Here is a 15,540-nt window from a genome sequence, read left to right as displayed (position 1 = left end):
TTTATTTATATCGCAGGGGCGTAGGAACCGGGGGGACAGGGGGGACGTGTCCCCCTGAAATTTTTGGGTGGAGGGGACTGTCCCCCCCCCCCCCCCAACTTTCTAGACCGTAATATTTTTATTTTATAATATTATTCTGCCCAACTTTATTTGTAATTTCTTCACTCTCAAATTTTATCTTAAGGAAACAATAATAATTTTAACATCGATGTATCCAATGGTTAGATACAAAAACTGCTTAAAAAGTGCTATTTTGCACTTTTAAAATCAAAATTTTCCGGTGGAGGACCCCCGGACCCCCCGTCTTAGTAAGAGGGGAATGGGTTTACATGACATAAAAATCATTATTTGTCCCTCCCAACTTTATGAACACAGCTACGCCAATGTTATATCAAATCAACAGCCTACAAAATAAGTTTCAAGCTTCTAGCTCTAAAAATGACGATACTTACATACAACTTTTCATCCCCCCCCCCCCATTTTCAACCCCTTACAACCCTTCTTTCGCATTAAAAAGTAGCCTATGTCCTTTCTCAGGCTCTAGACTGTGTACCAAATTTCATTTAAATCGGTTCAGTAGTTTTGGCGTGAAAGCGCAACAGACAGACAGACAGAGTTACTTTCGCATTTATAATATTAGTAACGATTGGTCACAGCTGAAAAACTCGCAGGGTTTTCTTTAAAAAAAAACGCATTTTCGCGCATTTATTTTGCCAGGAGGTGTCTCCCTCGCGCGGCATATTTTCCAGCCGGCCGAATGGAGTCGGCGGTGTGGGGAGCATAGGGGATGTTCATCTGCCACCAGCTCCGTCTGACTGGCGCCTCGCGGTGTCTGGTAGCGCGATAAGCATCTGCTTTCGCTGAGAGTGGCTACAGCCGAGGCCACATGGTCTCGACGAAATAAATGTTGAGAGTCAGGAAAATAGTTATTTCGTGAGAAAACTTCAATCATTCTCATGCCCGCGCTTTTGACGGTGCACTCGGAGTCAATCGGAGGTTATCTGCAAGCGGGAATTAGTTGAGTGACTTTAATTTTTACCGCTTGTTAAATCGATAGTTGGCTTTGTATGCATAGTTAAGATTTTTTCTCAAGAATGAATGGGAAAAGTAACAGGAGAAAAAAGATCGTTATGGTTATGCAGTAAGAAAGGAAAGAAAAATAAAGCCACTCATTTCAAAGCATACTGGAGTCAAAGGTCAGTTTGTATTGTAATATGTCATACAACGTACAGATGACATTCATTAGCTTGCGTAGTCGTTAATTACCTTGTGACCCCTCCCCAACATAATGTGAGTTATCTTAGGTATACACAGTTGCATATTGAATTTTTTTTTTTTTATCTGTAGGTGGGAAAGTAATTTTATATAGAAACAGTACAGTTTTCGATAGGTTGTCAGTTTTCATTAAGTCAAAACATATAAATAATAGTTTAAAAGGGCTGAACTCCCTCTAGACAATGAGGGGTTTGAAGGTGGGGCAAATAAACACTTTAGCCCCTTACAGTCAATGCATATGATGTTATTTCTCCCTGAATCTCTTGTGGTTCATAACGAAACACATACCACACCAAATGGAGTACCTACGTGTTTCGGTGGAGCATGCAGAATACCAAAAGTCTACTTCACTCACCTTATTTACTGTAGTAGAGTCTAATGTCACCTAGTTTAATTTTTTAAGTGGGTAAACATTGGGACCTTTTAGATTTTTATTATGTAGATACAGTTTTATAAAATTTTGAATAATGTAAAAGAAAAGAATCAACCAATAATGTAAAATAATGTAAAGATAATATAATTCATGTAATAAATACTTTTCTTGCAGAATTAATTAATTTCATTTTGTTTTTGAAGCTGTAATTCTGTGTGGGTGATCCCTTGTTTCGTTGCTCTTGAATCAGCTCAACTCACGAGTCAAGGAACCAAAGATGGTGGAGGTTTTCATTAGTTATTTTGATGAATTATGGTTTGAAAATGAAATTAAATATTTTAAGCCAAAGGTTAAATAAATATTATAATTCCCAGTCCTACTATTTTTATTCATGATCATACCAAAAAAATAACGTGTAGCAAATTAAAATAATTTAGTGTCTCTAGACAATTGTTTAAAATGTTTGTGGAGCATCTGTTCTGTGGAGGACTCTAAACCATTCTTCAAAGATTGCATTATCTGTATCAGACTATATGTACTTCAGTAGCTCACTGAGCTATAGCAATCATATCTCCCACTAGAGAATGTTCAATGTACTGCTTGGATTCCAACGCACCTAATAATTAATACCTGTAATCTGTGGCTTTTTTTATAAACCATGCATTGGCGCATATGTTGTGGCCAATATAGGAACACTGTTTTCAGTGAAATATATTTATAACGTTCTCAATTTAAAATACGTCTTACATACATTATAGTTACATTAAAATAAAAGGTTGGCATAAAATTAGGATAAGCAAAGTCATTGAAATAAAAATTAGATCCTGAAACTACTATCATAATGACTCTGCCATTTGTTCTGTAGCCAAACAATTAGTAAAAACTTGTGTTTATGTTTTTTGCACGTGGTCAAAGAGTACCTACATAGAGGCTGAAGCAGGACTTGCTGAGCAAGACATGAAATAACCTACAGTTTCATCTCTTTTCTTTTGTCTCATCCACAATTAAAAAACTAAATGAAAAGGGATAGAAAACAAATTTCGCTATCTTGGATTAAATAGTTTTCTTTGTTCATAATAATTTATTTTAGTCAATTAGAAATTTAACCTTGTTCAGGCATAACACACAATTTAATAAACAACAATCAGATTCGTTCATCAAATCATTGGTGGTCCAGCATTCAATTAATTTTTACAAAAGATTTCAACAGTAAAACCATTATCAACAATCACTCTCTTATAATCTCAAATATATATTAATTTGTGTTCTCTGCTTTCATGGAGCACTCAATAACAGAACTCTAACATATAGTTATGACGGAAAAACTTTATGATTCAAGATGGCATCTTTCGGCTACTATCTCGTCCCCTCAAAATCAACTGAAAGCAGGAAATAGTATGAAAATAAAATAAAAAGTTGGTGCAGCAAAAATAATAATTTAATACAAAATTCACTGGCACAATTAAAAGTTTTTAACAAACTGTTACATTCAGAAAATATAGAAGCATATGGAGGCAGAAGTAAGTAAACAGCGACTTCACTTCAGCACCTGGCAAAACCATCTCTGTAGTGTTACTTCACCGGCTTCATCTGCCAGAGGCCATCATTCAGGTAGTGATAGTTCTCTATTCCGATTCCTTTGTTCACCTTCGCTCTGGAAAAAAATAATAATCCCAGGTAAAATCAAACTGATAATGCAATAATTTTTCAAAACACCCGAAACTAGATATGGTTGGGTGACCTGGCTAAAGCTAGTTGTTTGTACTATTGTGTGATTGTTTTTTTTTTTTCGTGTTTGAGTAAGGTTTTTGGTAGCTTTGGTGGAGTAATTGCTCGAGTTGTCAGCACACTTAATCTTACTGCCTGATTCAAATCAATACTTTTATAATGATGTAAAAAAAAAACTATGATAATACGTAAAGAGAATTTTCTGATATTTCATCCAAATATTTTGAACTGACAAAACCTACTGTGAATGCTTTAGAGCAATGATATAGCTAAGATGTATAATAGTGGTTAAAGATTAGTTACTCTCTGTGATTAAAACTATAAAATGCTGAGAATCACACAGTTTTCAATATAAATCACAAATTAAATTATGCATAAATTAACCACTTTCTTCACGACTGTTGCTTATGCTCTTTACTGTATGGGTACTGTAGCAATCAAACAACAACTGTGATTGCTAAACAATCATATTATGGTTCTATTGTTATATTACACAAACACCACACTCAGAGAGTCTTATTCCTAAGACGTAACAAAAAATTTGACTGAAATTAACTTTTCAATTAACTTTAATGATATATTACTATGAAAGTCACATTTTCAAAGGCATTTAGAACTATCGACACTTTCCTAATTCCGACATAAAAACACATTATTTCCAATTAAAGTCAAATTATATTGAAGTGAGACTTTATCAAAACTAGTTTCAGATGTTATATGTACAAAAACGTAATGAGTGAATTCTCAAAATGTATGTAGATAACAACTGATATCCTGTATACTTACCTTAAATCATTAATTTTTCACATTGGTTTTAATACTATGCTAAAAAAATCATTCATAGCAATTGCACAATTAAGTACCAAGAAAAAAATTACGCGATTATGATATAGGTATCTTATATTATTAAACAAGTAATTCTTGTATGTGTTGAAGTTCTCAAAAGCAGCTCTAACAATTTTATTTAACTTTACAGAACAGCTGCATTAAAAAGAATTTTCAGGTATAATTTTAATTTTAAAGTACATAAAAAAAAGCAGTAAAAATTTTAAGAGCTGTATATATCAGAAAGCAAGGAAGATAAAGAGTGACAACTTAATGCTACAACTAACGTTCTTATTTTCTTTGGAAACCCGAGAACAATGTAGTATTCAGAGGCAACCTAACAACCTAAAAGTTGTTTAACTTTATGAAATTGTTGGCAACCTTGATTTTTTTTGTGGTTATTTGTTGCTGGGAGTATTGACCGTATAACATTTAAGATGATTTATTTTTCAATACGGAACAACCAAAACACTATGTTAAAATGCTTATCTATTGTTTCAAATTTTGAAAACTGCAAAGAAGCAAAGTTTGAGCACTGAAAATCATAACGTCATTTTCTATCCTTTCATTGTATATATGCTTTCAAGTTCATTTTATCTGCTATTCAAATTTTTTATTTATACAACATGAATATTAAAATAATAATTGGCAAAAGAACATTATATTTTCAGCAGATCACATTTCTGTGTTTAAAAACAAACTGATCACATTGGCGACATATTGTATCACTAGGTATCACCAAATGATCATGTGATTGGCTAAATTTTCCACAGACAATTGTACATAATGTAAGGTTCTGGTGGACCTAAGGGGCCTAACTTCTGATACCATATAGTAATGGTTCAATTAATCAAGATTCTGACACCACCAGATTACTCTGGAAGGAAAAGAATCCGGTGGGAGTAAGGATATGGTAGGGGGAAGGTAAGAGAGGGGTTCACGTATCTCATTGTGCTAGATTCCGATCAGTGGATCCTGGCACTTATCACTCTATGGCTCTGCCTTAACTTAGGGAGCTATGAGCTGTTCATAATAAATAGTCAATATCCATTCTGTTCCATTATATACTCCATTTGATTTCTATTCACAGCTCTGTCCTGTACATCTTCTATCGCTGGATACTCGAACCGAAGACCTCCAGCATGTGTGACATGTGCAATACCATCTAACTACTTGGGTTGTTCAACCCACTATACTTGTTGATAACTAGGTATCACACTGTTAAACCAGTCCATCTTATGCTTGATAGAACTACTTTTTCTCTAAACTCTCATTAAAATATTTTTCTACACGTCTAACTCCAAGGACGCTCGTCAGTGAATTCCCTCTCACTGTCGACAAAGTGGAAGGGGGAAGGGGGGATGTGGTAGGTACAGAAAGATGGCATTTTTTCACAAAGCACGGTTGCGCTGACATGTATAAACAAGGCCAGTAGCGGCTCTAGACCTTTCCGGGCCCTGGGCTGTTTACTTTTATGGAGGCCCTCCCCCCCGAAAATCTGAAAAATTTACTCTTTAAATCCTTTTTAACCCAACCTGGAATGAATTTTGACTATGGTATTGTTAATTATCTTAGGATCTTTTGATAGTCTTTCCTGATTATTTATTTTTTGGTCAGATTTATAAATGCTTAAGATCAAATTTCCAGTATTATCACATCATTATACGTGGGAATAAAATCTTTGAATGTGTTTTATAATAAGAAATCATGAATTGAAATAGGTATGTATTGACCACCACATTAAGTTTCAAGATAATAAAAATTAAATTTTCCTTTTTCTTGTAACATCCATACTAGACCAAGAAAACCAAAAATTAAAATGAAAAGCACAAGCGCGGGGCCCGGGGCGACCACCCGGCTTGCCCTGCCCTGGGACCGCCCCTGAAGAAAGCTCACCGGGAGGAAGGATGGGAGCAGCCCACTTATCTTCTGACACGCCAGACGCCCGCATCTTCCCGCACATACTGTCCCAGAGATATGTATTCCAATATTAAGTTCCCTTACAGTTAAGTCAAAACCAAAATTTATTTGGAAGAAACAAGCAGACTACTAAAACTTGCACGGAACATTCCATACTAGTGATCAGGGCAGCTTACAAGGAACCTCCCATCACGGCAAACTCGCATCAGAAAGTTCAAAAACTTACATTTCTTCTGTTGACAGTGCAGTAACACCAACTGCTAAGGCATGTTGTTTGCCTTCAGCCATTACTGCCTGGTAAGCAAGAGTTAAGGTCATTTAATTGATCACCAGCAAAAAAAAACTGCTTTGCTAAGCTGTTAAATTCAGAAAATAAACAAGTAGAAGTAAGTACATACAGCTACTACATAAATTTGTAATGATCGGTAAGTCAGTTCCATTATATTTTTGAGGTTTGATTGAACACCTAATATTTCAAGTAATATAATAGCAATGTATGCCAGAACAAAATATTAATTATAAACATTTAAAAAAATTTATTTCAGTAATTTTGTAATTCATAATTGAATGTGTCAATCCTTCGGTATGAACAACACAAACATAATAGTCTTTTAAAAGTGTATATTTAAATAATGGAGTTTTCATAATCAACAATATGTAAAAAAAAAACCAATTAAGTAAATCAGTGTTAGGATAAAACAGAAGTAAAAAATCAATTTATTCACAATTTTACATTACTTAGAATTAATTAAAATATGCCATAATGTTTGTGAATATTAAAAAATACAAAAATATTTTACTACAAAATTAAAAAAAAAAAAAGTTGTATCCAATGTTTTATAATACTGTATCTAAATGAAATAATTTTACTAGAAAATATTTTTCCTTAATTTTTCTTTTTCGGTGTAAGAGTTTTTCCATACAATACTTTTGGTTTATTTTTGAGCATCAATTTACCCCAAATTTTTAAAATGAATAAAAATAGGGTTTGAAGCTCTTATCTTCTTGAGATATATAGGAGGTTTTTAAATTTGCTTTTTTTTTTATGGAATTTTTTTATATTAAAACCATGTTAGTTTTGTACACAAGTGGACTCTCCTAAAATAAAAAATTTTATAATCAAAATATTTTAAAGTATGAGCATTATTAAAAAAAAAAATCCAGCTTTTATCCGCTCATGCCAAATAGTGCATAAAAGTGAACAAATCAATTACATGATATGATACTGAAAACAATATAAAGAATTAGACTGAAAGGATACAACGATGGTCCCCTTCACTACAGCACTCATTTGTGCTCCTGGCGAAGTGAGGCCAGGGCACATGATGTTGGCCCCACTGAGCACAAACCTTATAGCACCTTTGTCCACCTGCTCCCAAGGTAGGATGAACGGGTCTGAAACACACGGCAGTAGCGCTACACACACTTCAGTCAGTTGGCAAAGGTTAACTGAATAATAAGATTCAATTATCTCTGCACGTAGAAATAATTTGGAATATTTGACAAAGAGGTTTTGCCTGACTTGCAGGTTTGGCTGATTTAACCCACAATGGTTTAAAACACGGTTTAATCTAGATGGTTTTTTAAATAATTTTTTTTTTAATAGAATATCTTAATTTTTTTTAATGAAAGGTCTAAATACACTCTAATAACAACAAAAGTTGGGTCATTAATGTTTCTCGTGATTTACAGGAACAGAAAATTATGTCATAATCAAGATCTTATCATTTAAATTATCAGAATAAGTTGTAAATCATACCCAGCTAAATACTACTCTAAAATTTTAAAGTATTAAATAGTTGATTCCTATTCTGTGGGAAATCCCCGACGATACTGTAAATCCCCTTTCTGTGGGAAATGCCCATTCTATGGAGAATCCTCCTCCTTTGGGGAAATACCCTTTTTGTGGTTAAGTTCCAGTCAGATGTGCAGATTAGCTGAACTTCAGTTCTTTGATATTATAACTTTTCTTGTTCAACATGAGTGGCAGAAAGCGGGATATTGTGTGGCTTTTATTTGAACATGGTGAGAACCAAAATAACTAAAGTAATAAATAAAACCTGGTTTAAACCTAAAAAAAAGGTTGTTTGGAAATAAAAAACCCTCTTCCCCCCCCCCCCCCCACCCTTCTGACTTAGCTGGTATTGCAAAATAATGGTGTTGTATGCAGAAAAATTACAAATGAGTTAAAATATATATAGAACCACTCACAACAGTCTACCAATAAAATTATCATTATCAAACAAAAATTAAAACAAAAACTCACATTTGTGAAGCAAACGTAACGTTGGTACCCAAGGGCCTTCCCTATGACGGAAGAAAAGCAGTTCACCCGCACTATTTGCCAGGATCTCTATGTGGTCATGGCTGCCGAACAGAACAAAATTAACTGTTAGAATATAGACTAAGTCCATCTTTTACATCCTCTCTTACCATAAAATATTTAGTTTAGACAGTTAAATATAAATCCTGGATAATTATAAAAAAAAGTTTATATGGGCTTAAAAAAATTCTTTCTTGTTACATTTAAATAACGTCCTCTAAAATATAAGCAAAAGCAAACAAACTAGAAAAAACACTTCAGTGAATGGTATATTATAAAAAAAAAAGTTCAGTCTTTAGTTCATCTGTGAGACAGGAAACTTAAAGTATAACAACTCACACTCAAACATTACAGAACAGGGTTGCTAAAAAAAAAAAAATCAGCTTTAAATTATTTCTATTCTTTCCAGATTTCATGGGCAAAAACAAAAAAAAATTATTCTCAGCTAGAACTGAATAATAAATATTACAACCGAATATGCATGCATAAACATGAAATGCTAAGCTGTTTTTGAACTACAGCAGTAATAGAAATTTAATCACAAGTTAATTCATTCTCACATAGAACATTACTTTTTATCATATACGTGAAAAAAAAAAAAGGTAGGTAATTGCTATAGTAGTTGCTAATCCTAATTAACAAAAATCAGAAAGAACCCTTATTTAGCTACAATGTAATAACGTAGTTAATGGCATATTATACAACATGCCACAAGACAAGGTCAGCTCTTCAATAATAAAATATGTATGTATTGTTAAAAATATATGCACCTTCATGCAATAAGCAAGGCCACTGGTCAGGATCATAGAAATAGCGCAACCTTATTACGTTATTACCCATGTCCCATGTGCAATCTAAATATTTCTGGATGGCATTTTATAGGTTAAATCTGCAAAACTAAACTAGTAATTCCTAGTTCAATGACACTTCATTACAAAGTATGCTGTAAACCTGTAAGTATTTAAAAAAAATTGATACATATTTGTGAATAATTTGATATTCATTACTTATTTATGAATACATAATTTGATATTCAACATTTCAAATCAAATAACGTTTAATTATTCATTACAATAAAAGGGACTCATTAAGAAAAATGTAACTAGTACGTACAAACTTAAGATTATTTATTAATAAAATTAAGTAATTTCCTTCAATATTCTTTTTACATGTAACACATAATTTGTGATTATTTCTAATAACACATATATTTTTTTGTATATAATTCATTGAATCATCACAACAATTTTCAAAATTAGAATTTTATTGGTTTAAGAAAATGTATTGCAAGGTTATTTTTTTTTTTAATTTTCTCTTTTAATTTAACTGCCGTTTGGATAAATTTTGCTTGGACTAGTGTGAAGAGTGAAAAAAAATGTTCAATGTATGTTAAAATTCAATATGAAAAATATCTGCTGGTTAAGAATAATTTGATATTAAATTTTAAATTTGATTCGAATACAAAAAGCAATATTTGCACAGTACCTCAGATCCTTAAAAGATGTTTTGCATGTACTAGCAGTTCAGTACCTAGCCAGTGGAACTTCTGTAATCTGTCGCCTATCAAATCACTCATGTTTGTATTTATTCTGTTGTATTTTGGCTGTTTATTTTGCTGCTAGGTCGCATTACTGCGCTGCCGGGGTTTTTAGTTCGCTCTGAGTTTTATCATTTCTGTCAGTTTTTATTTCAGTACAGTGTTTCCTTTTTTTTAAGAGTTCCCTCACGATATTTACCTTTGGTATTCCCGTTAAAAACTACGTTCAAGTTTAATAATCTGGCAAAATTGCTAATCTGGTACGACTGTGTACCCAATCGTGCCAGATTAAAGACCTTACTGAACTTTTCTTCTAAGTATTTACTGTTCAGGTCCCTACAAGAGGTTTTGAATTTAAACAGTACTTTCATTATTAAGTACAAAAATTTGTGGGTTTTTCTAGGTATGTCATCATTTTTATTTAAGATTTGTTACTTGTCTACCTACAGCTGGTAGCCTTAGATAGTAGAGGTATAATACAAAAATACTATTACATAAAAACAAAGACATAAACATAATACGGGAAAAAATAAATAAAAAAATATAACATTTACAGAAACAGTGTAAAGGACATGATAATTTGATACTATACAATAACACAACATAGAATAAACAACTAACCAATTTATTTGACCCTCTAATAAATTGTAATTTAAATTAGTCATAATTTTTTTTCACTTTTATTTAATTAACTGATAACGGAAAATGACTTTCATACTTTAAATTTGTAATGATTCTGTAAAAAATAACATTGGTTTTGGTTAGTGTACGAATGTTAAATGAAGGTACTCCAATTCCAGTGGCAAAGTACTTTTGATAGCAGTTATGTACAAATATTTCATTTAATATTTCTCTACTTGATGGTAAAGACCCCACTAATTATATTATAAATGCACAAGTGTGTTTGTCTGTTCGTCCTACTTTCACGCAGCAACAAGCAACAAATTGACATGTTTTTTTTGTTGTTTTTTTTTCATATAGATAGTTTATGGGCCCGAGTGTGACAGACTACATATAATTATGAAATTCCATCCCTAATGGAGTGAAAAAGGGACAAAGGAAGTTTTATAATAGAAAATAATAGGAGGTAGGTCATAGACACACAAACAGCGAGTTTGTGTCATTAATTTCCCGTTTTTCAAGTGCACGTCCTACAGACTTGACTCTCGGTAGTGATGTTCGTTATGTCATGCATCTAGCCCAGGCAACTCCGGATACTTCAGCCAGCTACACCAGGCCTGTAACTCTGCACAACAAGGAACACCGACCACTTGACGATGCGGTACGTGTCCTTCTTGGGCAGGACCAGGTCCACGTAGCCCTCGAGGTGAGGGTACTGGTCCACCAGCTTGGTTCGGATTCCCTTCTGCACGGAAGACTTGAGCTGCTGCACGCCGGACACGCTCTCCTTCTCCTCGAACCTGCCACCAGAACAAGCCACGTGCCACCGAGGCAGCCCAGCTGGTCCCGTCCCCAACCCTCCTACCGGCCGCGGAAACAACAAACTGTTTTCATTAAATGAAATTAATTAGTTTAAGGTAAAGCCCACCGAATGAGTGCACTCTTCCAACATGTAACTTCCAACATTTCTTAGGTAGATTTCAAAGAAAGGCTACCTGATGTAGTAGTTTCCACAGTGCCACTTCCAGATAATATTTATACAGATTTTTTCTTTGTATCATGGCCTAAAAACCCCAAAGCCATTGTCATCTCCAAAGTTAACATAAATTATATATCGTCGGTATACTGCCAAAAGTGACCAAGTCAAAAAGTAGCAAAAATGAGATTAAATGACTATCTGCCTAATAAAGGGCAAAGTATAACTCAAAAAAATGTCCTAGTCAGTATTTCAATAAGTAGATAAGGAATTAAGGAATTAAAATTTCATTATTCTGACAGTGTCTCAGTAGCTAAAATATTGTTTAAAAAATTTTATGAAGTTAATTTATTGAATTTTGCCACTTTTTGACTTGTTCTTCTACAGTACATATATGACAATGTACATACATACATACACAAACCTTTTTTATGGACACAATAACTGCGGTAATTTTGCATAAATCACTTTCAAACTGATACTCAAAATATATAAATACAACAATCTTGATCGAGTTTGTTAAAAGAACACATCGGACCAAAGGAGTCGAAACGGGGAAGGTTTCTGGATAACAGAAAAATGCCTGTTACCTCCCTTGCATATGAGTAAACACAAAAACTTTTGCCTAAATTTATTTTTGATACGACCAACCTTAACTCCAGGGTGATGGGGTGGAGAAACGAGTTGAAAGACAAAAAATTCATATCTCACTTAGTAGGCATGATAAAAAAATCTGTTACAATTTATTGCAAACTGTCTAAATATTATCTAAACTTTAGTCTGAAATAATGTTTGATAAGACAAACTATTACTGTGAAGGATTGTAAAAGTATAAATTTTAAAAAAATCGTAACTTCCTTAAAGCATCAAATCCATTCTTATTTATTATAAACTTTTAAAATATTATCTTAAACTTTGTCTGAATTAATTTTTGAATTGAAACCATTACTGCTAAGGGGTGGGAAAATAAGGGGTTGAAGGACAAGACAATCAGTCTGATTGAAAATTTTGTAAACCTTATGAATCCTAGATAAATTAATTTGGTTCAACCAACCATTGCTGCAAGAATAAGAAAAAAACAGATTGAAGGTCTAAAAACAGCATAACTCTATAATACATACACTATCAAAACCATTACAATTTATTACAAACATTATCTAAAACGTTTGGCTGAAAATTTTTGGTAAGATTAACTATTTCTGCAAGAGGTTGAAAATACAGGGCTTGAAACAAAAAATTTCATAACTTTCTAACTATGTACAACTGTATACTATCAAATCCATTCAAACTTATTGTAAATCTTTATGTAAAACATTGATCCAAAACCAGTTTTTACACGACCATATATTACTTCGCAGGTTGAAATATGTTTGTAGGTCAAAAAAAATTTGTAACTCCATTAGAAGGCATAGTATGAAATTTGTTCTAAATTATTATAAAACTTACAATGGTATATCAAATCATTATAAGTTATTTTAAAAAAATTTATCAAAAATTATTTTTGATATGACAATTTACTACTGTTATGGATGGACAAAATTGGGTTTGGAACACAATATGTTAACTCCATTACCAATATATCTGTTCTAAAACATTTTTTGTTAATTGCAATCATTGCCAGGGGTGAATACATTTTTAAAATTATTTTTTATTCTTAGCCTATGGAACAAAATGTTTATGTTATCTTCATCAGAGCTTTCACTAGCAGCGCAGTACAGATCCCAACTACCTGCACCAAGCCAAGTTCAAGTTTTTTCATCATGTCGTTCTTATTGAGAATGTTTAAAGATTCTATGAAAACCTGGATGCAAATAACAGAAAAAAATTCAAAACATTTTCACTACATGGAATATGTAAAAATACTTAATCAAACACTTTGAATGTTGGCGAATTTTTTGAAGGATTTTTTGTTTAGTAAGTTTTTTGTGTGTTTCAAAGGTATCTAGAATTTTCCACACAAAATAGGAACTGTGAAATCTACCTGCACCTGTAAGCTTTGATGGAAAGGGAATTTTTTTTTTTGTTGTTTGTAAATCTCATATTCTTGCATCGTTTAAAAAAAAATAATACTGGTAAACGTTTGGCTAGCCAAGTTCTTTGGAAAATAAACTACATATAGATACTTTCATGTTATGAAACAGTGTGAAATGACAAGCTTAATGACTCACATGAATCTGTCAAAAAATTCACCTGTTTGTGGTATAGACTATATATATTAATTACCTCACTGCAAGAATGACCTTAATTGTCAACAACATTTAGTATCACGAGAGATGGTGTAATAGTGAAACACTGGATTTGCATTAGAAAAGACCCAGGTTAGAATCCCAGTCTAGCCATCTTAATTTTTTTTTTTTTTTTTTTTTTTTGATTACCAAAATCACTATAGGCAAATGCTGGGATCATCCCTTATATTAAACTATTGCAGATTCCTTCGCCAATTTCCCTGTATTACTCTTAGTATGCATTTGTATCCAATGAAATTGCTTTCAGTAAGAGCCATGTTTGAGGAATACATGCATAGTCTAATACAATACCTAAAATATTCATAATTTTGTTTTGCTTCAGTGCTTTACTGTTTAATGTTTTAATGTGTTAATTTGAACACTGTAAAATTTTATAATTTCTGCAAAGTAAATACACGTGAATCGTTATGGGTATTCATCTATTTTAAAACAAGAAAACCGGTCAAATGTAAAATGCACTCCGCCTAATCCCAAATTTGCAAGTTCAAAATTTGTCTGAGGTTGACTGATTTTAAAACAGATTGCAGAAAACCACATCATCGTCTATATTGCAACAGCCTTTGAAATCTAAGGTGTAGCCCAAGTAGTTACGACACACTCTGCTGAAATAATTACAATTAGGCTGCATTAAACCTAAGGCTCTCCTAGCAACGAATGTAAGATGCAAAAGAATAAAATTGCTGTATAAATATTAAGCTTTCTATGTGAATGCTTCAAATAATGATTTATTTAAAGTCATTGCAGCATATTCAATACAGGATGCCTACAAATACCTTGTGAACCAATTTTATAACTTTTTTAGAGCATTTTGTTAATAAAATTTTTGGTAATCATTCAGAGTAGAAGCTTCTGGGTAAAAAGATGAGTAATTAATAAAAACTTAAAGTTTGGTTACATTATGTCAGTTACTTCAATAATTAGTATTACATGGCAATTACATATTAAATACGTGGTATTAATGCAGCTGACCTAACCAGCCTTTCTTTTAAGTTATTTGCCATATTTACAGAAGCTGCTACTCTGCAGCATTACCAAATTTTCTTATAACCATAAGGTTTTCAAAAAGACAGGGATGTTATATGTCAGTACGATACGGCCAGGACCAAGACTGTTTACTGCACTAATTGTACCTAAGGTACAAAGTTTTTTATTCTTTAAAAAAAAAGCCTCTTCACTACACAATAAAAAACCTAACCTCGAATCACATACATAAAACTATCCTAAGCCTTAATATCCTCTTCCACACTTAATAGCTTGTTGGCAAATGAAGTTATGTGTCAAAGAATTGCAATCCACAATGTTGCATTGCCATATGGTTACACACATTAAACAGCACTAATATAAAATACCAGCAAATAAATTAATAACAAAAACATGCGCAAAATATTTTTAGGTTAAACTAATAAATTAAAAAAATTACTTCTTAAACATTATTTTAGTTTTTTCACGAAGTGTGCATAAGAATTTCTAACAGGTCCTAAAATGATTTCTTGTAATTTTTGCGTAGATTTATCTGCAGTTGCCGGTATCAAATTCTTAGTTCTCGTCGTTGTACACTGCTACCAATCCAAATATTCATTACAAAAACGAGCAAACCACCGATCATAGGCCACTTTCCATTTTCTACTTTCAGAATCATCTGCACAGAGCTATCCGGTATTAGTCAGTAGCATAGTTGATTTAACAGTTTAAGAGGTACAAAGAAAATATTTCTGC

The 15,540-nt window shown here is 32.7% G+C and overlaps 1 protein-coding gene across 3 annotated transcripts; it reads right to left on the bottom strand.

The window, feature by feature from the left end:
* Positions 1–3,064: 3,064 nt before the first annotated feature.
* LOC134533998 (malignant T-cell-amplified sequence 1 homolog) lies at positions 3,065–15,422 on the bottom strand. Of its 3 annotated transcripts, none has more exons than XM_063371883.1 (6): positions 15,245–15,422; positions 11,250–11,402; positions 8,388–8,488; positions 7,383–7,516; positions 6,348–6,415; positions 3,065–3,302 (listed from the first exon to the last, which is right to left on the bottom strand). In XM_063371883.1, exons 1-6 carry the CDS (start codon positions 15,253–15,255, stop codon positions 3,221–3,223), a joined length of 549 nt encoding a protein of 182 aa, XP_063227953.1. In that variant the 5' UTR covers positions 15,256–15,422; the 3' UTR covers positions 3,065–3,220. The 3 variants fall into 3 exon arrangements, with proteins under 3 accessions (XP_063227953.1, XP_063227955.1, XP_063227952.1); XM_063371885.1 differs by having other exon boundaries at positions 15,034–15,405; XM_063371882.1 differs by lacking the exon at positions 15,245–15,422 and adding an exon at positions 13,802–13,851.
* Between the last annotated feature and the right edge of the window lie 118 nt (positions 15,423–15,540).

This window comes from Bacillus rossius, chromosome 7 (assembly GCF_032445375.1).
Source record: "Bacillus rossius redtenbacheri isolate Brsri chromosome 7, Brsri_v3, whole genome shotgun sequence".
Lineage (NCBI taxonomy): Eukaryota > Metazoa > Arthropoda > Insecta > Phasmatodea > Bacillidae > Bacillus > Bacillus rossius.
This window is presented reverse-complemented; position numbering and strand designations above follow the sequence as displayed.

Coding starts and splice junctions, on each gene's coding strand:
- LOC134533998 (XM_063371882.1), bottom strand. CDS start 13,836: ATGTTGTTGACAATTAAGGTCATTCTTGCAGTGAG. Junction 7,517..8,387: donor GTTACGTTTGCTTCACAAAT/GTGAGTTTTTGT, acceptor CGTGTGTTTCAG/ACCCGTTCATCCTACCTTGG. Junction 6,416..7,382: donor TAGTGAAGGGGACCATCGTT/GTATCCTTTCAG, acceptor CTTGCTTACCAG/GCAGTAATGGCTGAAGGCAA.